General features: G+C 38.8%; 3 protein-coding genes across 4 annotated transcripts in view; all 3 read left to right on the plus strand.

Moving 5' to 3' along the window:
• Positions 1-6,995, plus strand: part of LOC105201074 — a 45,011-nt gene extending 38,016 nt beyond the window's left edge. For both annotated transcript variants that reach the window (XM_039459212.1, XM_039459213.1), the window contains exons 9-10: positions 5,240-5,680; positions 5,764-6,995. In XM_039459212.1, the coding sequence (XP_039315146.1) occupies positions 5,240-5,680; positions 5,764-6,943 (1,621 nt within the window). In that variant the 3' untranslated portion in view covers positions 6,944-6,995. The remainder of the gene's footprint in view (positions 1-5,239; positions 5,681-5,763) is intronic.
• On the plus strand, positions 3,625-4,613 carry LOC105201073 (isoaspartyl peptidase/L-asparaginase). Its single transcript, XM_039459214.1, has 3 exons — positions 3,625-3,767; positions 3,926-4,179; positions 4,268-4,613. Exons 2-3 carry the CDS (start codon positions 3,942-3,944, stop codon positions 4,579-4,581), a joined length of 552 nt encoding a protein of 183 aa, XP_039315148.1. The 5' UTR covers positions 3,625-3,767; positions 3,926-3,941; the 3' UTR covers positions 4,582-4,613.
• LOC120359840 (isoaspartyl peptidase/L-asparaginase-like) lies at positions 4,587-5,377 on the plus strand. Its single transcript, XM_039459215.1, has one exon. It carries the CDS (start codon positions 4,647-4,649, stop codon positions 5,169-5,171), a length of 525 nt encoding a protein of 174 aa, XP_039315149.1. The 5' UTR covers positions 4,587-4,646; the 3' UTR covers positions 5,172-5,377.
• Positions 6,996-27,690: the final 20,695 nt, after the last annotated feature.

Genomic DNA, 27,690 nt, shown 5'->3' on the forward strand with positions numbered 1-27,690 from the left:
GCGATGATGTCTACAATTTTTTCCCCCTTTGGCATAAGAATTTGAGGTGTTCCTTACCGGACATAAACCTGTCCAGGATTATTCCGAGAAACCGAGTCTTGTTTACAATGGGGACCTTCTCGCCATTGATCTGAATAGGGAGAAAAGGAGCGGCTTTCCTACGCCTATCGATGACCATGAGATTGGACTTGAATGGTGCAACATTCAGCCTTTTGGAATTGAGATATTTTTGCAGGTAATTTAGCGCAGATTGAATTTTCTCTCTGGCAGTAGAGATGTTCTTGGAGGCCGTCATAATGATGATATCATCCGCGTATTGTAAGATGTGATTGTCTTTGCGCACTACAGAGACGATATCACGCAGATAGACATCAGAAAGTAATGGGCTTAGGGAGGAGCTTTGAGGGGTACCCTTGCGGGCGACGAGAGGGTCCACCAGGCTACCTTGTTCCACGAAGAAATTTTTCCTTTTGAATAACAAGTTAGCTATGAACTTACGAGTGAGAGCAGGTACTCCCAGCGCGCGGATATCCTGAAGAAGAATGTTGGGATCAACGTTGTCAAACGCCCCTTTCACATCAATAAAAGCGGCGACTACTGTTTCACCGCGAAGGAGACAGTCGTGAACGTAACCAAAGAAAGAGACTAAAGCGTCGACGCAAGATCTATGCGGTCTGAATCCGAACTGGAAGGGAGGTAAAAGGCTGTGCTTTTCCGCGTACCATCTTAGCCTGAAATAAATTATTTTATAACATATTTGTAATTTAAATTATTTTTTCCATAGTTTTGAACGTACAAGACATCAGAGAAATGGGTCGAATACTCCCTCCGTGCGGTTTAGGAATGAAGACCACTAAAGATTCGTACCATTCTTCAGGAAACATGCTCTGCAAAAACAAATCATCAAAAATTTCAGTGAGACGGATAATATAACTAAAAGGGAGATCCTGCAAGATATTATAATCGATCTGATCAATGCCGGGCGCGGATTTCTTTTTTATAAATTTGAGGGCGAGAGTGACCTCTTGCGTAGAGATTGGTTGATCGAGCGAAGGACAGAGGTTGTTTGCCTGAAAGTTTTCAATCCGCAATTAAGAGATCGAAACGTTGCCATTAGAAGTGCAGGCAGGCGGGCACAGTTTGTTAATAACTTTTTCTTGTGAGATAGCCAAATCAGCAGTCCCGAAGAGGGAAGATTGCGGAGCAAGATTCCTCTTTTTGAAAGAATTAACCTCCAAACTCTAGGAGTGGGAGTCTTATCGTTGAAGGAAGAACAGAAGGCCTTCCAGCTTTTCCTTTTTTCTTTTTTTAGCAACTTATGACTCTGTCTTTGGACCGCGAGATATTCGCGAAGATTCTCGATAGAAGTTGAGCGTCTATAAACGTCTAGGGCGGCTTTTCTTTTTGCGATCGCGTCTTTGCAATTCTCATTCTACCAAGGAAGAGGTTTAGAGTTTCTTGCTTTAGAGATCCTAGGGAATCTTTTGTTTGGAAGGATAAATTTGTTGACCAGACTGCAAATGTGTGAAAAGAACTGGCGAAAATCTTTAACTGGATTTGAGGGAGAACGAACATCCCCGAGACATCGTTCAGGAAGAGCCATAGAGCTGCATAATTGACTGAACATCTTAATTTGTGAGTCGTTAAGAGCAAGCTTATAAGAAAACCTACCTATAGAAGTGGCCTCCATGCTGACTTCAACATAAACCGGGAAGTGGTCATTGCCCCAACAATCACCCCCGGACCTTGGAGAAACACCAGACAGCTAGTTGTGGAGAGGCAATGCTTAAGTCAATAATGTTTGCACCCCTGGACCTGTCCTGCATGAGAGTGATAAGAAAAGTGGAGCTGTTTTCATTAAGCACGACGAAATTTTCGTTTTCTAAAACAGAGGCCAAAATTTTGCTTACGCTGTCCTCGAAATTACAATGCCAGAAACTGTGGTGTGCATTTATATCGCCTAAAACCAGCACGTACGGGTACGAATGTTGAAGACGAAATATATCAGCCCAAACGGCTGCTGGTGTCCTCTGAGAGGGTCCTCTGAGAGGGGTGCCTATAAACATTAACAAGTAAGATATCTTTATTGTGAAATTTGACAGATATGCCCAATAATTCAAGAGAAGAGTGTGACAAATAATCTAAGTTTACGGATAGGAGCAAGCTAGGTGATTGCGAACTAAAGTGCAAACGCCGCTGCTACTTTGAGCAGCAATGTCTCTTCTGAATATTTGGAATTCCTTGCATGAAAAATAAGTATGATTTTTAAGCGGAGATTCCTGTATGCAGACAACGTCTGCATTGAGAAGATAAGGAAGAGTGATGGCGAGCTTGTCTTTGAGACCCTTACAATTCTAATGAATTATGCGAAATTCCATGAAAAATTGAAAGCAAGTGTCAGAAAGAAAGAATAAATTAATAAAAATGCGTACGTGTGCGAATTACACAGAATTATTGGTCCCATAATCTTTTATTTATTCGTTCGTTTAGTTAGAATATCCTGTAGAAACCGCTACAACTCTCATATTAACAATGTCTCTCCTAGTAATTTAAGGATGTTCCAGTGGAACTGCCAGAGTTTAAGAAGCAAGCTACCTTTTCTTCAGGCCCAAGCTGAATTGTTCGATATATTATGTATCCAGGAAACCATTCTTTATGAGGACTCCACTTTCGCTCTCAAAGGTTTCCAGACTGTTAGAAAGGATGTTGTAAATCAGGGCAAGAGAGAGATTTGTATACTCATAAAAAACAACCTAGCTTACTCTGAAGTTCTATCGAAGGATGTTAGATGTGACTAGGATCAATTTCAGAGGATAAACGCTCACAGTTCGACACAGTCCAACTTTTAGCAAAACGACGCTGAAATTTAAATATTATATTCCAAATTAATTATCTTCCAAAAGTGAATATATAAAAAAAAAATTATGACTGAAAGGTTAAATCAATCGACATCATCTGAAAATACAAACGAAGTTAATATATATTATATACATATAGTAAGCATACTTTTAGGCTAGGTTGCTTTTTGTTTTTTATTTATGTTAGATAGCTTTATTTGTTATATTATGTTAATAACTGTGTCTTTAATATTGTAGGAAATTCTGTTATACTTCTGTTATACCCTCATATACTTGTGGTGTGTGCAAAACAATTGTTTGTACCATACAAGAAAGTGAAGAAATATATCGGCACTCTTGTATGGAGGGATATAATGAATGTTACATAGATAAAAATTCATATTATTTTTATCCTAAAAGCGGTAAATACATTAGTAACAATTTTGGCCCGATGCAAAAAAGAAACTGTGCTCATTACGATTTACAAAAATCGGAGCTACCAAAAACTTTTTTTTTTATCTATTTCTTTTTCTTTTTTTAACAAATACATTGCAGCAATTGCAGCAGCTATACGTCGTCTTCTAATTTCAGCTATAACTGCCACTGTGTGTTTATAATATTTTACAAACTCGATATATTGATTATAATATTCCAACTCTATTTTTGCGGTTATGTCAGATTATGTACTTAGCAATTGCCGCTTTTAACGCTGCTTTGCGATGCGGTGGAGTTGGGTGGAGAAAGAGTAAAACGCCAGCTTTTATTCGCTACATGAAAAGGATAGAGGCGATAGCGTTTAGCTTTTTAACGCTGCTTTGCGTTGCGATTGAGTGGGGGTAAAACGCCAGCTTTTACTCGCTGCGTGAAATTGCACCTTTAAAGGGAAAAAGTTTCATGATCGACCCCCAAGAAATAAACACGAAACAAACGGTAATTCGGAACGACTTTCTATGCGCTCTACGCACTTCAAGCGTAATTCGGAACGCACCCTATATTCATCTGTCAAATAATCTCAAATTATCTGTATTAAATTAATATAAATAATTTATAAATTTGATACGAAAATTAATTATCTAATTTGATATTAGATATTATTTAGACATTATGCAGTGTCAGTGTGAAAACTTCAATACTCCATGCATATTTGTACATAGTGATGTTGGAAATTTTCATGATGCACTTATTATTGAACAAACAATGAGTTGTAAAAGTGCAGCATCTGCTGGTTATCAAAGTTTATTAAGTGGCGCAAGTTCTGTACAAGCTGTAGAAATTGCATTACGATGGTTAGAATGTGATGAATTCTTTAATTGTGGTTATGGATCGGTTTTAAACAATATAGGTATAATAATAATATAAAATTATTAATTGCTTTAAAATACATATATAATAAAGCATAATTATATACAATATCATGTTGCACAAAATAGGAAATATACAAATGGATGCATGCATAGTAGATGGTTTTAAATCGGAATGTGGATCTGTAGCTGCTATATCAGATGTAGAGCATCCAATATCTCTTGCTAGATATGTTTTGAATAATTTTCCTGATTCCATCATAGTAGGGGAAGGTGCAAGAAAATTAACAGAATATGCAAAATTAAATTGGTTGCCAAAAGGAAATATGACAGCACCTATGGCATATATAGCTTATAATAAATCGGAAGAAATAGACAATTCCAATATTAATTTGGATATTGACGATCATTACTTATTAGAAATATTAGCAAGTAAATTGTAGATATAATATTTCAGAATGTCATTTTCATATTTATTATAATCTTCTAAGAAAAATGTTGTCGATACATGATTTTTATTTACATAGATAGTAGAAGCACAGTCAGCTGTATAGCTTATGATGGATATGCCATTGCTGCAGGCGTTACAAGTGGTGGTTTAAACAAAAAATTAGTGGGCAGCGTAAGCAACTCTTCTGTTCTGGGTTGCAGTATATATGCTAATCAAAATGTAGGATGTTCTCTAACAGGTTGTGGAGAGTCTATTATGAAACTTGGTTTATCAAGGATCATTATCAGCGATATTGAACGAGGATGTTCCTTACAAAAAGCTTTAAAAAAAAATCTCAATTTTATGTCAACTAGATATAATTATCCTTTTGGGGGTATTGTATTTAAGAAACCTGGAGAATGGAATATATATTTTACCTCACATAAAATGCCACACGCTATTATTATAAATAATTGTGTGACTTTTGGGTCAGATTTAGGTGAAAACAATGTGGAAAAATATACAGAATGTCACAAATATATTCCATGCACTTGCAATTATCCTTTTGTAAATAATATTATATTGCAATTTATCAATTTTTAATACACTGTTATCTATTTTACAACTTCTTCCTTATTGATGTAATGTATTTTTAATGTTTTTTTTTTCAGTGCAATTAGTGACGAAGGTATCTACGATACAAAACTATTTAGTTTTCGAGAATGGCAGAAATATGTTGAGTGTAGAAGAGCCGTCTTAATTAACACGCACTGTCCTACCAAGTTAAAATATAATCCAAATATACCAGATGTCAATAGTTTATTTATTAAATTTTTAGAATCTATTGGTTCTAAGACAGACAGAGAAGAACCTGAAACAATTATGGATAAGCATTTGATACCACGTGAACTTCGTCATGCAATGAAACAGTGTATTAACAATGTAAATTCAAATGACTTACCATTGAATGCGGTAAATGAATTTTCTTCGACATTGATGCCAAATCACTTATATCTTCAACAATTGTTGGAATATCCACTATATGATCTCCCGAGTATGCTTCGAAATGATTTTTCGTTTACAGAAAGTGAATATTTGACAAAATCAGAATCGTAAGTAACACTGAGAATTACCTACAACTTACTATTGTCAAATCTTATAAATCTTATAATCAATTGTCTCTTTTTCATTTTAGTGTTTACAAACTGTTGGCTTTACAATATAATATTCAATTAAATTCTATTGATTCAAATTTGCACTTTATCGAAAAAGCTGTACCACTTTTCGAACAAACAAAAATCATTAGTGTAAAAGATTTAAAATGCGATATTGCAGTAGAAGATTTTATGGCAAAAGATATAAAATGTGTTGCGAGAAAAGAAGATTTTATTGATTATCTACATAAAAAAATACCCTGTCGACTTAAAATTGATATAAAAAAAAGACAGTACTATGATAATATTTGGAATACAATGACAAATGTGAAAGCACTTTCGTTAGTCAATGAATCCGCATTAGTCAATGAGTTTATATTTAACGATATTCTCCCAGATGGTAAATTATCAATCTCAGGTAAATGTCCAGATAATAATGAAAATACAGATGATGATGATGATGATGATATATACTTGAAAGATATTGTTTTTGAACAAACAAAATTATTTTCCAAGTTAAATAAAACGTACAATACAAATTTCTCAAATACAGAAGAAAGAGCTATGTTTAAAGATTCAAATTGGTTAAAGAAACAGAAGCGCAAACTTATTCGAAATAGATATGGTAAATTTGTTCAGCAAAAAGATGCATATCTCAATATAGAAAAAGAACATAGTTCAAATAAAGATGATTATTATGCGGAAGAAGTTATTTCAGCAACAAACACTTCTAAAATTGAAAACATAATACCAGAGATACCTGATGTATTAAACTTGAGTACTAACGCATTTGTTTTTGATAATTTTATTCAATTTAAAAGCGGATATAACATGGATGATCAATCTGAGAAATTTTGTAAAGTAGAAGAATCAATGATTGATGAATCTTTTTTCACTTTGGATAAAAAACCGAATGACATTTTTACATTGTTTAAACCTTTTAAAGATTATTGGATGTATCATTGCAATTTTAGTCGTGTGAAGCCAAAGAATTTTGAATTACTCGAGAAAATGATGCCAAGGAGTTTTCGATGGTTACTAAATGAATGCGCGAGCGTCATCGAAATATCAACAAAAGACCTGTATGAAGAAGTGTGCCTCATCGAAGGTTATTACGCATATGTTTCGGAGCAATCCAAGATTTATTCGTCGAATACAACAAACAAAATTGAAAATTGTAACAACCAAGCATATATTAATACAATTTTGAAGAAATGGTGAAGTAAATTAATGAAAAATATATTGTCCGATATTTAATTGATACATTTTCGAATTTGGAGCAATATTTGTAATATACCGATATTAAATTTCTTTAAACAAACAATTAATAAACAAGTTAGTGCGAATCAGTGCGGGTTTTGAAGCGCAATAAACAATGTTCAAATAATTATTTTTTCAACATAAATTCATACAACGAACGTTTCGGCTCTTTTTGGAGCCCTCTTCAGCGTAGATTACGAGTAAAAAACTGTGATTCTAGTCAACATTTGTCAGTTTACGGGAAATAATCGAGTCACTAATGGTTTGCCAAATCCGCTGTGGAAGCATTGCCCGTTGCAGTGTCGATGAAATTGACATTTTTCTAAACAACCATTGCGTTTTTAGATAGCTGATCATTATTGATTTATTTACGTGACTCACCCATTAGAACTGATGAAGATTAGTGAAGCTTTGGATAAATTTGTCCATTGGAAAAGAAATCCGCTTGTCACAGTATACATTTAAACTTTCTATAATGCTGCGTGCTTACTGTCTCACGCAGAAATGTACTGACTAAATCTTCGCTCGAACATTCTACCTAACCGCTAACGAAGAATCAAACAGTCGAGAGTGTACAATAATAAATACATACAAACATAAATACGAACGGAGAAAAATAAGTCATTACAAACAAAACAAAAATAAATCGAACTAGAAATAAATTAGCAGACAATAATTAAAATGTCAAAGGTTAATATATTTTATCCATTTATTTTATTCACTAGTCTTCATCAGTTCTAATGGGTGAGTCACATAAATAAATCAATTACAATAATGGTCAGCTATTTAAAATCGCGATGGTTGTTTAGAAAAGTGTCAATTTTATCGACACTGCAACAAGTGATGCTTCCACAGCAGATTTGGCAAATCATTGGTGACTTGATTACTTCCCATAGACTGACTGATATTGATTAGAATCACATTTTTTTTACTCATAATCTACGCTGAAGAGGACTCCAAAGAGAGCCGTTCGTTGTATGGATTGATTCGTGTTAAATAAATAATTATTTGAACATTACTTGTTTATTGCGCTCCAAAATCCGCGCTGACTCTCACTAACCTGTTTATTAATTGTTTGTTTAAATCTTGAGAGTCCTTAAATACATTGTTTTAAATTTCTTTATACTTACTTTTTTCACATATTTCTATATATATAACATTAACCCTCAACTAACACTATATTGGATTTGATATTTTGCCGCACTTGGGTGTACACCCAAGGACTTTGATTCTGTCCATGGGGAAATTTTTCAAACTGAGAAATCGCTATCTTTCTACATATTTGCAGTTCATGATTAACGTAACGACCAATAAGCTCTAGTCGTTTTATTAATCATGAACTGCGAGTATGTAGAAAGTGGTGACTTCTCAGTTTGGAAAATTTCCCCATGGACAGAATCAAAGTCCTTGGGTGTACGTCACTCGACCATTTTCAATTGCGTATATCTCGTTACATATGCATAAAATTTAGACAATTTTTTTTTAATTAATACGCCAGAAGGTCAAGGAAAAGACTAACTAGGTGCGAAAATCGAGAAGTTGAATATATTTAATATACTCAAAAAAAAAGGAGCAAACGATTTATGAATACCAAACATTTCTGTAAACAGCCCAGGGGGTCTATCATGTAACATTTCCCCTAGGGCGGAAACGTGAAAAGTGAAAAGTTTCACGTGAACTGCACGATCATGTAAGATTCCACGGAATCATGTAATTCACTCATGAGCGGAAATATGAACTTTTTCACGTGAACTTTTTCGCCATCAGCCGTGATAGCGAAAAGGTGAAAATTTAGGGAATTAATAAATTGTATGTATTTCGAAATTAGAATAAAAATGTGATAACAGCGTGGTAACAGTTTGAAGAGGTATTATTGAAGGGGTTAACCTTTTTAGTATTGCATTGCGTTAATGGGATAAGCTAAAATGTACACCCAAGGACTTTGATTCTGTCCATGGGAAAATTTTTCAAACTGAAAAGTCGCTATCTTTCTACATACTTACAGTTCATAATTAACGTAACGACCAATAAGCTCTAGTCATTTTATTAATCATGAACTGCGAGTATATAGAAAGTGGTGACTTCTCAGTTTGGAAAATTTTCCCATGGACAGAATCAAAGTCCTTGGGTGTACAGTCATGTTCATTATAGTTGCGACACTTTTTCTTAGATGCGTCTCTGAACAAGCAACTATAACAAGAGCTGAGAACATGATTGGTTCTTACTTGTGGATCCAACCAATTACGTTCGCCGCTCGATGAGCAAGGCTACATTCCAAAAACCATCGAAGAAAAAGTGTCGCAACTATAATGAACACGACTGTACATACGTACGTAAATAAAAATAAGGTTTTTGTGATATAATTAGGTTTGATATTTATATTTGAAAAGTTGATATTTTGATAATTGTATAGAATGAGGCTTCATCAAACGCAAATTTAGATAAAAATATACTTTAACGTGTTTTGATACACAATGATATAAGAAATGTGTGTCTTGTGAAATAGAATATTAATCAATCATATAAGTGTTTATAACTTATAAATTTGGAAAATACATGTGTGAGCCGTGAATTCAGTTTTGATCAAGGTCCGTATTCTAAATTATTCAATATTTTTTAATTAAACAAAGTTAAATTTAATGACTAATGAAATTAATTTACTTTAAAATTTGCATAAATATAAAACTAAATTAAAGTTAATTTTGAAAAACAATGCTTGAATTAAATTACAATGTAATTTTGAGTATTAGATTATTACATAATAAAATAGTTGTTACAATATATGGATCATTAAAAATAAATGTAATATATATTATATTTGTAAATTAAGTTTATGCAATATAACTAAGAAATATTGCTATTTATTTATGAATATTTTTTTTACAATTTTTTTTTATATAATAAAATTTTTACAGTAAAAGTTATATTGTAAAAGCAGGTAGAAACCTTTTTCACGATCGCTTGATAGTTGCAATGACAGAGCCTCTAATGGTGAATTTCGGAACGCAAACTAAACTTCCGCGCATTATTCATATATACCGTTTGTTTTCTGTTCCTGAACTCCCTGAATTAGTGTACACTTAAAATAAAATAGATATATATTTGAAAGTTAGTGAAAGCAAGAAAGAATGTTCCAGAGCAGTCTAGTGCAGGAATAGAAAACAAGCCTATAATCGCTGTGCGTGAAAAGATTCACGTGAACTCTCTATGAGTGAAAAATGAAAAATGAAAAGTGAAAAGTAAAACGTGAAAAGTTCCACGTGAAATTACATGATTGACCCCCAGGTGTACAATGCGTTGCATTGATGCCTGGGGTACCGATTTTAAAGATCACGTTTCTTTCTTGGTTATTTTTGCGTTCATGATCGAATGCTGCGGTGATCATTGATGCAGCATTCGATCATGAACGTAAAAATAACCAAGAAAGAAACGTGGTTTTTAAAATCAAATCCCAGGCATCAATGCAACGCACTGTACGACACTCAATTTGTCAACTGAGGGTTAAATTAATACTATCAGTAAAACTACTTTTGTTCAATAAAAATAAGGATTTATTAAATTCTCTTTTAATTTAATAAACGCTTTTTTATTAATTTAAAATTTTTCATAGTTGCTATATTTTTAATTCAAATTTACAAATCTTATTAGGATATATTGTATAAATTTCTTACACACACTTTAAATGATACTAAAATATTAATATTATTAAGCATTTTCATATACATATATTTTAATATCTGTTTATGACTGGAAGTGTATCACCACATTTGTTCACGATACAAAATCGTAAGGGTGAAGCGTTTCGAGTGAACTGATGGGCTGATTTCGTTCCGCGAAAGCGCAAGGTAATCTTCGGCGTGACTGGTCGGCACGGCGACTGGAATTCTCTGTGCGAAAAGAGACTGGAGCGTGAACGAGAACGAAAGTGAGAAAGGCGGACGCTCGCGTGTAATGCGAACGGCCGACTTTGGGGTGCGGAGGATCGATATGAGCAATGATAGAATGCGTAGCGTTGAAATAAGTAAATTGTCGGTATAAGTAGAAAGGTCCTTTGCTACTTTATTATGCACTGGTTGTCCAAGCGCGATTACACCATATTCAATTGGCCTTGCCGTTTATTACAAATTGTTTTTCGTTGCGCCATAATGTAGCGATGGTACTGGGTGCAAAAATGCAGCATGACCATCGCGTGTGCGATCGCACGCGATACATAAAATGAATTTTACGCGATTCGAATCGAATTTGTCGCAATTCGGCGATCGTTGTAGCAGTCCGATCACACTCTTGGCTATGCGTTATGCAGTGAAGAAATGTATGTAGACGATTGACTAACAGACTCATACTACCCTGTAATTCATATTACGTGCTATACAAATACTTTATTTACAAATCAAACAGTCGTGTATTTTGAAAAGTTAAAGTCAGCGATCCTGTTCGATATAACAGACTTCATACGAGCGCGTGAGAACAATGTTTACAATTACGGAAAAGTGTGATATGCTCGAGATGTGGTATTACAACAGAAGTTGGGGGTATATTAAGGATATTGTTTATGCAACTATTCCTGAAAATGAAGAAGATTTACGACATAAAATCACTAGAACTGTTGAAAGTATTACAACAGAAATGCTGCAGTTAACAATAAGAAACATTATAAAACGCGTTGAATGCTGTATCGATCATGATGGTAACAATTTCGAACCATTTCTTAATTAATTTATTAATAAATATTTCATGAAAAAACAATGTTTACTTTCTCAACCTATTTGATATTCCAAATTTGTTCAACAATACTCGATCCAAATTATTACTTTAATACTTTGCATGCCGATTATCTCGTAAACGATGCGTCGTAGCAATTTTTTTCCTAATATAATTTTGATTGAAAATTACCTCTACTATGTAAATATGCAAAAAAAAATTATAGGTACCCATTTAAAAAACCTACATTGACCTTCATAACTCAAAAAGGTGACGAGTAAAAAAAATTTCTTTACGTGCATTTTGTAGCCGACTAAAAACCATGTAAATTTTCCTTATTAAACTTTCTTCTAACTTCAACCAGTTACGAGATATTTGCTCGAACATTTATGGACGGACACCCTGTATATACAGGGTGTCCGGGAACTAGGGAACATACCGCTTTGACAACTTAAAGGAGATAAAAAGGGACAAAAAAGTCTTATATTATTTTGCGATATTCGCTATAATTATCAAATTATAAAATAAAACGTATGAGCCAATGTGCGGTGACGCCGCGCCATCGCGCCTAGCTCGTAGGCAAGAGCGCGCGGTGGGACGCGTCGTTGTTTGAATTTGCATGGCGCGACGATCTGAATTCGCCGCAGCGCGTGTACATACGTTCCAAAAATCAAATGTGTTATTTATCAAATGTGTAAGAAGACGTTTTAGTTAAAATAACACATTTGATTTTTTGCAGTGTATGTACACCCAAGGACTTTGATTCTGTCCATGGGGAAATTTTCCAAACTGAGAAGTCGCTATTTTTATACTCTCACGCACTTTTCGGACGCCGGAGAGCAACGGCGAAGTCCGCGATCAAACAAGGTAGCGGAGACGCTACACGAAGCGCGCGCGAGAGCGACGAGAATACCGACAGCTAGATTCCAACCAAATCGCGAAATTGGGCGCTAGACGCGATTACGCCGGTCGCGTCGCCGGGTTCACTTTTCCACGCTAAACGCCAATTCGTATCACGCGATAACTCGTCACACAAAAGCGGAATCGTCGTTCGCACGCGGCCAGCTAGCTCCTCTAACCGGTAGAGGGGCGGGGTAGCGGAGACAGGGACGAAGCGGCTCTCTTACTGGAGGAGACGGGTAGGCGAGAAATTAAGTAAAGTCAGGCCGATATAACAGAGAGAGAACACATGTATTACAGTGAATAATAGCGACGGTATACAATCAAATAAGAAAAAAAAAGCGGTTAGCGTAGTAAAGAAAAACAACGAGATAAGGAGTAGACAACAGAAATTAGTAAGCCGGACGCGGGAATTATTTCGACTCCGACCATACTTACGCTACACGCGCCGATCACGACGACTGGTCCTGCGTGAAGCGCGGCAGCCAATCACGCGCGCTCTGACCGGCGCGGCAAGAACGCGAACGCGGAGCCTCCGCTAAAGCGAGCCCCGTAATTCCAAGACGAAAGCGCGTACAATAAGATTCGCGCCGGCGACAACGCAGTCGCCGGAACCGCGCTACAAAATTAATATAACGCACGCTGTAACAACGCACCGATAGCCCGAGCGGCCGTGCGATCGCGGCCGAGACACGACTCGCGCACGTGCGCGAGGGCTTTGCGGCTTCCCATAAAGCCGGTCGTCCGCAAGCTTCTACGGCGGGACAGCCAACGTACCCGCGGCAGCCGACAGCTGGGTGCCTCGACAAGGTCTCACGCTTGAGGTGGAGAGCCGACCAAACACTAAAAGCCAGGTGCGTTCAATCGCCACGCGGCGGACGCACTCGCACACGAACCTAAGGGCTCCACCTCAGAACGCGAGCCGGTCGACACCGACAGCTCGTGGCTTTACACGAAGGTTAGAGGGTCACCTCGACTTCCGCACGGTCCTCCTTCGGGTCCTCGGGTGTCCTCCGACGAAGCTCGCCAAGGCCGGGCACTCCTTCCGATAGCGGACAGGCCGATAGCTGACCGATATCTCGCACTCGCTCGCTCGTTTCCACACACGCACGCAGTCGGACGGGTCGCACGCAAAAGCCGAGAGGATCGCGCTCGATACGCGATCGATGAGCGCTACCCCTTCTACAGGGTGCGCGATATCCTTGCGCCTAGCGGCGCGGCCTATCAGCGGCCGCCCTTATCTAGCCGTGACGTCATGGCAGCGCAGTGTCGGGTCTCCGCAGGTGTCGTGCGGTCCCCGTCGCCATCCGATATCCTCGTCGCTCTCGTCGTCCTCGCGGACGACAGCAGCAGAGATTTCCCGCGACGATTCTTCGCCGCTACCCTTCTCGACGGACAGCCGACATTCGACGGCCTTTGTCCTGGCCGTTCGTCCGCCCTGGCCTGTCCCTCGGCTGCGCCAATGCGAGCCTCTTTTGCGTGGCGCATATCTGCACCACGTCGAGTCTCGTCCTTCTCTCCGCCGTCGGTTTTCCGTGCGCCGGCCCTGGACGATCGCCTTCTCCTTGTCCTGCTGCTGCCCATCCTCCTCGCTGCTGCTGGTCCTTAGGCGACGTTTGTCGAGGTGCCCGCGGATACATGAAATAAGCCGCGAATAAATAAATGAAATCAATACGCGCCGCAGTCCCGCCGGAGATTTCGCTCCCTCGCTGAGTGCCCGACCCGGCCTTACGCGCCTCCTTGCGCTATGCTCAGGCGGAGGACGAAGTGGCGAGGCAGATAAAACTGCCACGTCACAATACATACTTACAGTTCATGATTAACGTAACGACCAATAAACTCTAGTCGTTTCATTATTCATGAACTGCAAGAATGTAGAAAGTGGTGACTTCTCAGTTTGGAAAATTTCCCCATTGACAGAATCAAAGTCCTTGGGTGTACACGCGGTGCGGCGAATTCAGACCGTCGCGCCGTGCAAATTCAAACAACGACGCGTCATCTGTCTCGCCGCGCGCTCTTGCCTACGAGCTAGGCGCGATGGCGCGGCGTCACCGCACATTGGCTTATACGTTTTATTTTATAATTTGATAATTATAGCGAATATCGCAAAATGGTATAAGACTTATTTGTCTCTTTTTATCTCTTTTAAGTTGTCAAAGCGGTAAGTTCCCTAGTTTCCGGACACCCTGTATATATATATATATATTGTGGGACTTGGTTAGGTGGAGCGCATGGGCGAGAACGTGTGTGAGAGCGTAGCGTATTTGAGTAAGCGATTGAGGAGAAGAAAGGTGTGGGAGAGAAGTACGAAAGGGTAGAATAGGTAGAAGAACGAGCGGAGAAGACAGGGAAGTGGAGGCGTGCTTAGAAAATAGGAGGAAGGCGGAATTTGAGAGCGGATTAGAGATAGGCAAAGAGTGAGGTTATGGCGAGTAAGGAGACGGGAGCGGCCGGTAAGGCGGGAAAGACGAAGCTGGAGGAGAGACAGAGAAAGCTAACGGTAGGAAGTAAGGAAGAAGGTAAGACGGTAACTCTCAAGGTAGGTGAAGAAAAATATTGGAAAGAGGAACGAGTCAGGATAAGACAAGAGATTAAAGAGTTACTGAGAGAGGAGGTAAAAGGTTTGAAAGAGGATAGAAAAAAAGCAAATGAGGAGATGGAGGTTTTAAGAGCGAAAGTGAGGTTGTATGAGGAGAGGATAGAGAAGTTAGAGGAGAGAGTAGAGGAGCTAGAATTAGAAAGAAAAGAAAGAAGAGAGGTAGAAAGCGTGGAAAGCGATAGGAAGGAGGTAAGAAGTACATATAGTGCAAGATCAAGGGATAGCAGCGTAGGTAGTTTGAGCAGCAGAGGCAGAATAAGCGTATGTAGCGGCTTTAGCGAGAGCGAAGTAGGAAAAATTAAGAAATGGGTGAAGGAAAAGGATAGGGAGGAAAGAAAAAACAATATTATAATGAGAGGTATAAAAATACCTAAAGGTGTAGAGAGGAATGAGAAAGAGTGCAAGGAATGGGCAGAGGCCTTAATAAAAGAAAAGATAGGTGTAGATATAGATGGTAAAGTAGTTAACTGCAGAGAGAGCGGTAAGATAATTTTAATAAAATTAGACAATAAGGAAAGTAAAAAAGAAATAATGAGAAACAAATATAAATTGAAAGGGGAAAACTTATACATAGAAAACGATTTAAGTTGGGAGGAAAGGAAAGTGCAGGAAAGGATACATAGATGGACAAAAGAGCAAAAAGAAAAAGGTGTAGAAGTAAAGGCAGGAACAGGTAGGGTGAGAGTTAAAGGGACGTGGAAAATGTGGGAGGAAATAGAGTGGGAATTAGAAAAAGAGGAGGAAAAAAGAAGAATGGAAAAGAGGAGGGGGGAGGAAGAGCTGGAAAGGAACAACAAAGAAGAGAGTGATCAGGATTTCAAGTAAGCCGGGAAGTGGAAAGGGAGGGTAGAGGAGGAGAGGAGGAAGAGAGAGGGGTAGGAAATAAAAATAGGAAAAGATACGTATTTTGGAACGTAGCAGGAATAAGTAATAAGGATAGGGAGTTTTGGGAATATGTAAAAGGATATGACATTATTAGTATGTGTGAAACCTGGGTAGAAGAAGTAGGATGGGAAAAGATTAAAGATAAACTGCCAGGAACACATGACTGGGTGTGTAGCTTCGCGAAAAAAGAAAGGAAAAAGGGAGGGCGAGGGGAGGTTTCATAGTAGGGGTAAAGAAAGAAGGAATAGGACAGGTAAAGAAGTTAAAAATAATAAAGGAAGAAGAGGAGATGATAATGACAGAGGTAGGTAAAGAGAGAGAGAGAGTAAAAATTGTATCAGTGTATGAAGCACAAGGGGGAAAGGGATTAAGAGAAAAACTGGAAAAGTTTATAGGGGAAGAAGAGGAAGGTAATGTGATAATAGGAAGAGACTTCAATATAAGAATAGGAGAATTAGGTGGAAAAGATATAGGAGAAGGAGAAATAGTGAGGTATAGCAAGGATAAAGTGATAAGAAATGGAGGAAGGAATGGGTGGGTCCCGATGGCGCACATTCCGATAGCACACAAACCACTCACAATGGCAGATGCCTAGAGATTTTCCGTTGGTTGGGTTAGATAAGTCAATATGATTGGTTGGTGGGCTATCGGGATGTGCGCTATCGGCACCCATCCGGAAGGAATTTGGTAGGATGGATAATGGAGAAAGGGTGGTATATTTTGAATGGGACAATGGAAGGTGATTGGGAGGGAGAATTTACATATGTAGGGGCGAGAGGATGTTCAGTTATTGATTTATGTTATTGTAAATGAAGATGTACGCGATAAAATTTGTAAGTTTACAGTAGGGGACAGGGTGGACTCAGACCACTTGCCATTGGAGATAGAGGTCATAGAAGAGGAAGGAAGGGACCCAGGAGAAGAAGAAGAAGAGGAAAAAGAAATAGAAATAATAGTATGGGACGAAGAAGCAAGAGAGGTATATGCAGAAATAACGGAGGAATTAACTGTGTAAAGTGAAGGAGTTGGAAGAAAAGGAGGACGATACGATTGAGGAAAAATGGGATAAGATAAAGAGGATAGTGCACAAGGCCATGATAAAGAAAAAAATAAGAAAGAGGAAAAAGGTGGAGCTTGGAGACAAGGATTGGTGGGATAGAAGCTGCACAAGAAAAAAGAGAGAGGTAAAGAGGATATACAAGAAATGGAAGAAAGGAAAAATAGGAAGAGAAGATTATATTAGGAGTACAAATTGAAAACCGCCGTTTTCCAGTAGATGGCTCCAGCGGTAAATGCTGGCGCCAAACATTAGATCAAAAATTTTAAATGTAAGGTTGGGCATCTGGCAACAATTCCTTAGCATTGCAGTTGTGAATTTTTATCGGCATTATATATTTTTTTGTGATCGAAAATGTCGAAATTTGTGCCCAATAAGCGTCATTTGCGGGAAGTTTTGCTTTTCGCCTTCAATTCGAAAAAATCTGCCGCTGAGGCGCGTCGAATGATTGTAAAAACTTATGGTGAGGCTTCCATTAGTGAAAGAATGTGTCGAGAATGGTTCCAACGCTTCAAAAGTGGTGATTTCGGAGTAGAAGACAAGGAGCGTCCCGGACAGGTGAAAAAGTTTGAAGACGCACAATTGGAAACATTACTGAATGAAGATTCATCTCAAACGCAACAGGAGCTTGCAGATTCATTGGGCGTGATTCAACAAGCTATTTCACATTGTTTGAAAACCATGGGAATGATCCAAAAGCATGGACACTGGGTGCCATACGAATTAAAGCCGAGAGACGTCGAACGGCGTTTTTTTGCGTGCGAACAGCTGCTCCAACGGCAAAAACGGAAGGGTTTTCTGCATCGTATTGTAACCGGCGATGAAAAGTGGATCCATTATGATAATCCAAAGCAAAAAAAATCGTGGGGCTACCGCGGCCAAGCATCAACATCGACGGCCAAGCCAAACATCCATGGCTCGAAGCTCATGCTGTGTATTTGGTGGGACCAGCTCGGCGTGATTTATTATGAGCTGTTGCAACCGGGTGAAACCATCACAGGAGCTCGTTACCGAACATAACACGACAACGCTCGGCCACATGTTGCTCAGGTCGTTAAAACCTATCTGGAAACATTGAAATGGGACGTCTTACCTCATCTGCCGTATTCTCCTGACATCGCCCCTTCAGATTACCACTTGTTCCGATCAATGGCACATGGCCTGGCTGAGCAGCACTTCCATTATTACGAAGAGGCCAAAAACTGGGTCGATTCGTGGATCGCCGCAAAAGACGAGCAGTTTTTTTGACGCGGGATTCGTATGCTGCCCGAAAGGTGGGAGAAAGTAGTGGCCAGCGATGGACAATACTTTCAAGAATAAGTATGTAACCATTTTTCAACAATCAATCCTCAAATTTTGACAAAAAGCGGCGGTTTTCAATTTGTACTCCTAATACCAAGGAGAAAAAGAATTTTAAGGAACTGTTAGTAAAGAAGCAGAGAGAAAAAAAGGAGAAAGAGGAAGAAGAATTAAGAGAAATGAAGAGTGAGGCAGAAGTATGGAAATATATAAACAAAAAGAGAGGCAAAAGAGCAAGAATAATAAATAGGATAGGGAAAGAGGTATGGAAGAAATATTTTAAAGACCTGTTGGAATGTTCGGAGAAAGAAGAGAGGAAGGAGGATAAAAGGAAAGAAAAGAGGCAGCGGCGGCGTGCGATGATGGGTTTGGGCGGAAGCCTACCTGGAGTAGACGCCGGTGCAAACATAATGGAGGAGGAACAGGGAGAGGAAGAATTACAAGAAGCAGAGATTACGAAAGCTCTGAATAAAATGAAAAAGAGGAAGGCTGCGGGAATTGATGGACTACCGATGGAAGCATGGAAGTACGCTGGTAAGAGCCTATGGAATAGGATGAAGAATCTGATAAAACAAATATGGAAGGCAAGAACGATACCGAAAGATTGGAAAAAAGGCATCGTGGTTCCCCTGTACAAGAGAGGGGATAAGGAAATAGTAGGCAACTACAGAGGAATATCCTTGCTGTGCACAGCATACAAGATATATGCAGAGGTAATTAGAAATAGGCTGGAGATGGAGGTAGAAGAAAGAGGTATAGTGCCGACGAGTCAAGCGGGCTTCAGAAAAGGAAGATCAATGATGGACAATATATTTGTTTTGAATCACGTGATACAAAGGGAGAGGAGAAAAGGAGAGAAAAAAGGAAAAGTATATATGATGTTCGCGAACTTGAAGGCGGCATTTGATAAAGTAGACAGAGAGACAATGTGGAGTATTATGAGAAGAAAAGGAATAAAGGAGCAGCTGGTGAGGAGAATAGCAAAAATGTACGAAGGAACGGAAGTCATGAGGACGGAACAAGGATACACGGAAAGTTTTATCACAGGAAAAGGAGTGAGGCAAGGCTGTGTAATGAGTCCACTCCTGTTTAATTTATATATAGCGAAATTGGGGGAAAAAATGGAAGTTAGGAACATAGGTGGGGTAGCAATAGGTAGACTTAGGATATGGAGCTTAGCGTATGCGGATGACATAGTTTTGATAGCGAATAATAGGGATGCGATGTTGGATATGATAGGTACGTTTAAACGTTTTTTAACGGAAAGGAAACTGGAGTTATGCCCAGAAAAAACAAAAATGCTGGTAGTGAATAGGAAAAGAAAAGAAGGAACCGAGAAATGGAAATGGGGAGAGAAGATGATAGAGGAGGTAAAAAGTTTTAAATACTTGGGTTATGTGTTGAATGGGAATGGAAATAGTAAAGAACATGTTAAAGAATTATGCGGTAAAGGAAAAATAGTTGCGAGAAAGGTCTGGGGTTTAGGTGAAAGGATATGTAGAAATGACTTTAAAAGAAAGTGGATACTATTCAAGTACTTAGTGCAAAGTGTAATGTCATATGGAGTAGAATTGTGGGGATGGGAAGAGAAGGATAATTTAGAAAAGGTGATGATGGATTATGTAAGATGGATTTTTGGCTTGGAATTCTGTACACCAAGGTACATTATAACGAGGGAACTAGTGATGGATAAACTAAGAGTAGGCTGGGGGATTAAAGCTAGAAGGTACGAGAATAGAATCAAAAAGGGTAGAGCAGGGCATATAGGGAAAGAATGCTGGAGGGAGAAAGAACAATACGATTGGAAGGACGAATACGGCAAAGAAAGGAAGAGGTATTATAATAGGAACGGATGGGGAATAGAAGCTAGGGAGGTAAGGGAGATTGGAGAATATGATTTAGAAGCAGAATTGATAAAAAGAGAGAGGGAGGTGCAGAGACAATGGGAAAACGGAAGGATAGCTAAAGCAAGATATAATAAGAGGTACAGGGAAATTGATTTAAAAGGTAGAATGCCTAGGTATTTAGAGATAAGGAATATTACAAATTCAAGTAGGGGTAATGAGGTGAGAGCGATGATAAAATTAAGGTGTGGAAACTTAGAGTAGGCGAATAAATATTGGATGAACGAGGAACAATGGGCATGTTTATTCTGTGGTAAAGGTAGCGATAGTATGGACCATTATGTGAAAGAATGCGAGGAAAGTAGGGAATGGTTTGCGGACTTAGGTAGAGTAAGCGACAGAATTTTAGAAGAGATATATAGTGAAGATATGGGTGGGTGTAAAGGAAAAATAATTCAAAGAATATGGAAAGAAAGGGAAAAGAAACTAAAAGAAAAAAAAGAAGCGGAAGAGGAGAACGAAAAAGAGAGTGGGTAGAATACCGGGAAATAGGAGATAGTAAAAAAAAAAGAAAACGTGGTAGGGAAGTAGATGGTAAGGTAAGATAGCATTATAACGATAGTATTAAGTGTGACAAGGTAGTTCGTAGGGTGATGTACTGTAGAATAAAGGCTGTGAACGGCTGTGAGTAGGAATAGTATAGACAAAAAGAGGAATAAAATATAAATGTAAATGTAAAAGTAATGTAAAAGGATAGGAAACGAAAAGAGATGTAAGAGCGCGGTAGAGTATAGATAGGAAGGGCGTAGAACATAAGAATAGTATAGGGTGTGGATGTATGAGTGGATAAGGAACGATTGTAAACCAAGTCCCCTTCTCGGCAATGTAAGTTTGAAGAGAAATAAATTATATATATATATATATATATATATATATTATATATATATATATATATATATATATATATATATTGTGACGGTGTTTTTACCTGACACAAGTTTCAGTCGCCCGCTCACGGTGAATCTCAGGAACGCGGTATTTATTTCTCTCAAATAATTATTAGCGGACGGAATTGGGCGCCAGGCACGAGAGAGCGTGCCACTCTTTTCGGTTCAAAAATTTCGCGACTCTACATTAACGTACTAACCATGAGCGGTGACGACACGACCATCCGGCAGCTCCCCGCTAATGGCTCTGGCAGTCCAGCGCGATTTGCGATACGCGATGCGCGTTTATCCAATGGGCGTACGTCTTTCTCAAAAAATTGTACATCTATTGGATAATCGCGCGTCGCGTCATCGCGCTGGTGTGCAGGAGCCATAAGTCGGTAGAAGCGTGGGGGTGGGTTAGTGCGGAAAGGTGGTGATGGGGTGCGCACGATTGGACACCACCACTCACAGCGGCCGATGCCTAGAGTTTTTCCGTTGGTTTGGTTAGATAAGTCAAGATGATTGGTTGGTGTCCAATCGCGCTGTGTCCAAAAGAGTGTCACCCGGTGGTGATCAGGGGAGCGAAGGAGAATCGCAGAATAACGAGGCCAGAATTAACAAAGAGCATAACAATGTATATTTGGAGTTTTCGGGTTAGTAAACTACAAAAACTCGCACGCGGTTTACCAGCGTGCGGAATGCGGTACAGATTCGCGGAATGTTACTCGAAGCGGCTTAGTAATCGGACGGTATCGTACGGCCGCCGCAAGCGTAACGATTCAATCGCCTCGGCGAGGGGGTCACCGCAGGAGAAGATGCACACATCAAGGCGGAATTTCGCGAAGCGAGTCATGCACACGCTAGCCGAAAGATCTCGCGTTTTTTCTTACCGCTATTACCGTAACTGAGCTACATTCAACCCGTGAAATCAGACAAAACTCACACACGTACAATTACATGAACTTACACAACGACGGCTTGACTGTGGCGATACAGGCGCGACCGAACTAAAGAAACTGCATTAATACGGCAGGATTGGGCGAGCAACGTTGCGGCTGTAACAACGGCTACGCTTACGATATTACACGCGAATACGAGACTGTACGGAGTGGACTCTACTTAATCCTGTTAGTCGCGGTGTCAGACTCGTCCTCGATCGTGAAATCTTTACAATACTTGAGTTACGCTCGTCTCACCCTTCGGCGCGGCACGGAACCTCTTTCTCCCCTCGTGATTTAGCTTCTGGTGTTCTGCTCTCCGGCTCGAGACACGCTCACAGCACAAGTGAGCATTGATCCTTGATCATCCCCGATCCTGCAGGAGGCAGCGGTGTTGCGCCCCACTTAGAATCCCTAGAAGTAGAGAGTCTGGACATCTGCCCCTAAAATGTCGGTGATGAATATGTCAGTGTATGTACGTAAGCTTTATGTGTGTGTATGTTTATCATTGGTGCACTTGAACGTGTTATATGCTGTTATCGCATTGGTTAAAGAGGATTAAATAGGGATCCGTATTGGTGCTGCCATTTTAGGTGCACAATCACGTGCATCCAATCACATGGAACCCCGAAATGTCCAGACTCTCTACTTCTAGGGACTCTAGCCCCACTTATCGCCGCTGCCGCTTCCACATTGGCTGTTATCAGGCGGCTAGATCCTGGCTGTGTGCGCATTATTCTATCGTTCTGCGCTTCTGACGTTGATAGCGCGCGAGGCCCAAATTCCGAGGTGACCCATATAGCAATAAATCTCCTTAGGATATCCTATTTTGATCGGATTGATCCTATTCTGATCCAAAATGTAAAATCATCCATAGGATGTCCTTAGGACATTTGTAATTGCTATTAAAGTCCTTAGTATATCTTATTCTGATCTGAGAAAAAACATTTTTTTATTGCTAATAATATACAAATCCTAACAGCATAAAACGTACTCAGGACAACCTTGAATCCGTTCTGAATGTTCAGGAACAGTGAATAGGATAGGTTTAGAGCGTTACAACATCTCATGGACGTCCTTAGGACGTCCCTACGAGGTTTGCCGTCTGGATTAAAAACATGTCAAACTCGTGTGATTTTGATAACCCTTATAATTTTTTCATCTGCGGAACTATTCCATTGAGCTATATGTAAATACTTAAGTTTTTGAATAGCATATATTAACTATTTAAAACTTGTTCTTTTTTTATTTAAAAGTTTGAAATTTCTATCTTAAACACAGTACTATTGAGAAAAATAAATATTATCAATAGACAAAATAAGTCCATAGATGAAAAAACCTCGATTTACATCCCAATAAGCAAACAATATTTCTAAATGTTTTTTAAATGTTTTTTTAAATAATTTTTTCATATTTAATTTAATTATTGTATTATGCATTTTTATTTAAACAAATAACAGAAATTATTTTAGATGCTATTTCGCATTTGTAAAAATCACTAAAAAAACTATAATTTTATATATATTTATATAAATAATATGCTTTAATTATACGGTTCATCTTTTTAATAATATATATTCACCTAATCTATCAGTTATATAAATGTATTAGCATAAATTGTGCATAGATCATCACGGGGGATCCAGTTCGCAGCAGTCGTAGAAGTCAAGCATCGTTCATCGCGGTCACAACTTGGATGGGTGACCGCTTTGGAATTTCCGAAAGCAAATTCCCAAGATTTTTTTTTTGCGAAAAACGTTTTTTAAAATTTTACAAAAATATTGTATTGTTCATTAGAATTATGTGGTGCAATAATATTTATGTAAATATTTTGGAAAAATTCATAAAATTAGAAAGTCCTGAAAGTTATTTTAAGACATCCATTGGCCATCTTCAGGAATAAATTTGATTATTCAAAGACATCCTAAGGATATTTGAATTACGATATCCTAGGGCTCTACATAGCGGACATTCAGACATCCACAGGATATCCTTAGGACCTTTTAAGTTTATCTAAGCACATCCTCAGGATATTAGAAATCCCTTGACATACATCCGCAGGATATCCCTGGAATCAAGTTTTGTTATGTGGGGATTCTCGGCTTCCCCGGGAACTGATATCGGTCGGCCTTATCTCCAGTGGCAGATGGCCGCCGCCTCAGGGCGGTGATGCCTCCTTTACACGGTTCTCGATCTCGCCTCGTTCTCGTTTTTGCCTTCTAACTTCGCATAACTTTCGCCTGCGGAATCGTAACTTTGCCGTTCCTGAAAAATTAACTCCTGACAGACAAAGTTTTTGTTCGACGGCAAACGAAAGGGATAGTGTGAGCGGTACAACCTGCGAGCCCCCGCGTCTCGGGGTGCTCCGTAAATCCCTCGGCGATGTTCCTGGATTCTTGCTTCTTTCCCGGTGCCTCTGGGTGGACGAGACGTTTTACCCGTACAAGATGTTTTCCCGCAGTCACCGTCTCTCTCCTCGACGGACCTACCGCTTACTTGAACTTAATAGTAGGCGCAGGGACGAACACACATTTAAACGGTTGCGTCAACGGAATCGCGCCTGCTCCCGAGTCGGAAGGACGCAGCATCCGTGTCGCGCTTCGCGGTCAGGCCATACGGCCCCTGTGACGGACAACGAACGCAAGTTGCACCGTCACAAAAAAAAAATATATATATATATACACACACAGGGTAATTATTTAACGAATGTTCCCACTTTTTATCATCGGAGCGCGCATTTGTAATTTCTAATATAATAATATGTTAGAAATACGTATTCGTCGGTAAATCATGCTCCGATGGTAAAAAGTGGGAACATTCATTAATAATCACCCCGTGTATATACAGGGTGATTCAGAATGACCCATGTGTCCCTGTAAAGACGTGTTCTTGGATAAATTCTGAGACAATTTTTCCTGTACGAAAATTTTGTCCGACGCTTACTTTTTGAATAATAAGAGGATAAAGTTAGCAAATCACGGGCCGTGTACACGTGATACGGGTAAGCGCCCGCGTCGGACGGTGAGTTGCGCCGCCTTTGTCTACCATGTGTATAGTCGTGAGCTAAAAGGTTGCAACACATTTTCTTAAATGGTTTTTTGAATGTAGACTTGCTCCTCGATCGGCAAACGTAATTGGTTGAATCCACAGGTAAGAACCAATTACGTTTGCCGTTCGATGAGCGAGTCTACATTCCAAAAACCATCGAAGAAAATGTGTTGCAACTTTTTAGCTCACGACTATACAGTGCGTTGCATTGATGCCTGGGGTACCGATTTTAGGGACCACGTTTCTTTCTTGATTATTTTTATGTTCATGACTGAATGCTGCGGTGATCGTTGACAGCAGCATTTGGTCATGAACGTAAAAATAACTAAGAAAGAAATGTGGTCCTTAAAATCGGTACCCCAGGCATCAATGCAACGCACTGTACAAGTAAAAGTTAAGCCTACCGCAGACGATACGTTTTTTCTTACTGGATTTCTAACTGGATTTTCTTACTTGCTACCGTACGGGCAATGGTACTGGCAGTGCTACTGGCCGTGACTTCACACGGTGCGAGTTTTTGTACGGGCTGAGCAACTGAAATTTGTTTCATAGAAGTGGCACGCTTAAATATGGATGGGATAGATGAGAAGGATGAAATTATTGCAACAATTGTACATTGTCGTAAAATTGCTATTGCATTATTTTTAATTATTGAAAAATTGCAACAACGAAATAAATATCGTTTATGGAGTCGACAGTAAATACATTCTTTAATGCCTCATTTTTAATGTGTTTATTATGGTAATTTGGTGTGTTTATCGCATATAAACATGGTTCCTATTAGTAGGCCTCTATTAAACATAAAATACTTTCTTTGGACTATTTTGAAGTCTTTTCATTTCTGCACATCATGTTTGCGAAGTGAATTCACGTTTGAACTTTGACAACACTTCGACAGTATAACCCGGTATAACCCAGTATAACCTATACAGACTGCGTCCTGATTGGCTTTCACAATAAACCAGGACAGAATCACGTAAGAAGAATAGGACATGATCTATTACGAAAATCCAGTACGCGAACTAGTAGCGTAGTCCGTAAGTTATCCGTTTCCAGTACGGGAGCACGTAAGACTGCCAGTATAGAAGCACGTAAGCAATCCCGTAAGAAAAAACGTATCGTCTGCGGCAGGCTTTAGACATGATGCAGTTCCAGTGGAAATCAGGGGGTCGATTGCGTATTCCAAAGCCTAGTGAAAATGGTAAAAGTGAGCTCTCACTCGATTGGCTACTTTTCATCATAGTGGAAATGCGACTTTTCTCACATGACATTGCTCGGCAAGTATTTTGATGTCGAGTTCAATCAAACTGTGTCGAATTTGGTCGAGTTTGCGGAGTCTTGTATTGTTTCAGAATGGAGTACCTTTTACTTTTTATCGAGCAAGAGGAAAATGCGAATTAGAAAAAGAATTAGAAAAAAAAATTTTAATTTATTAAGAAGAAGATTGAAAGATACTCAGGATCCATTCGATATTCTAGATAATACATTGTAAAATTGTATAAAGTATATAAATAAATTAATAATTATATAAGTGGGACGTTTCACGTCAATCGGATCACTTGTCTGCCCAAAATTTGAAGCGACCTACAGAGACGTTCGATAGCTCAAAAAATTAGTCTTTACTAGTACTTTCGAAAGTCATGTGGCCCGTTTTGAAATTCAAAATGGCGGATCCAATATGGCGGCTGACAAGAAACAGTAGGCAACCCGAAAATTAAAAAAAATTTGAAACTTTGTGTACAAATAGAGGAGTTCATCCATAACACAAAAATAAATATTATTAATTATTATGAATAAAAAAAAAATTTTTTTTTAATTATTCAGGGGCTAATCATAATCCTAGAGTTGTGTCACTGAAATCCAAGATAACTGATCCAATATGGCGGCTAAAAGTTTGAAAATTGAAGAAAAATCTACATAATTTAACGTAATCATGTTTTTCTTTTAATGATTCGGTTTTGAAATGGCTTGGTAAGGAGTTTTCAGTGTCTGTGATGTTGAATCTGGATGGGTTCGGTTCTATACCAGTAACTGATGTTTCAAAATTTTTAAAGTAGTTAAAAATCTGCAAGGTATATTGTCTTCTCATAAATGTGTGTTCACATAAACACTTTCGGTATTTTTTTACATGATGGTATTAAATGTTCTTAATAATGAATCATGGCATAGTTAGTAATAAAAAATAGGTTTTTATTGAAACTATGATTTTTGGCTTCAATATTGCACAGTAGAAATGAAATCCTTCGCAGCAGAATATCTTTTTATTTTCAATACTTTATTTGATGTCGGTATAAATGCATGGCTCATTTGAATGTTGGTGACTGCTGGAGCTGTAGAAAACCTTTTATTCAAAAATTTTTTTGTCTTTTGATGATTTTCTTTAGAATAATAAAAGAATTTAATATTTTCAAATTTTTCTTTTGCCCAAGTGAAGAGCTTAGTTGATTTTAATATAGCATTATTCTGATGTACTTGTAGGCTATAACGAGTCGCCTCCCTTTTCAAAGT

The sequence above is a fragment of the Solenopsis invicta genome, chromosome 16 (assembly GCF_016802725.1).
Source record: "Solenopsis invicta isolate M01_SB chromosome 16, UNIL_Sinv_3.0, whole genome shotgun sequence".
In the NCBI taxonomy this organism is placed as follows: Eukaryota; Metazoa; Arthropoda; class Insecta; order Hymenoptera; family Formicidae; genus Solenopsis; species Solenopsis invicta.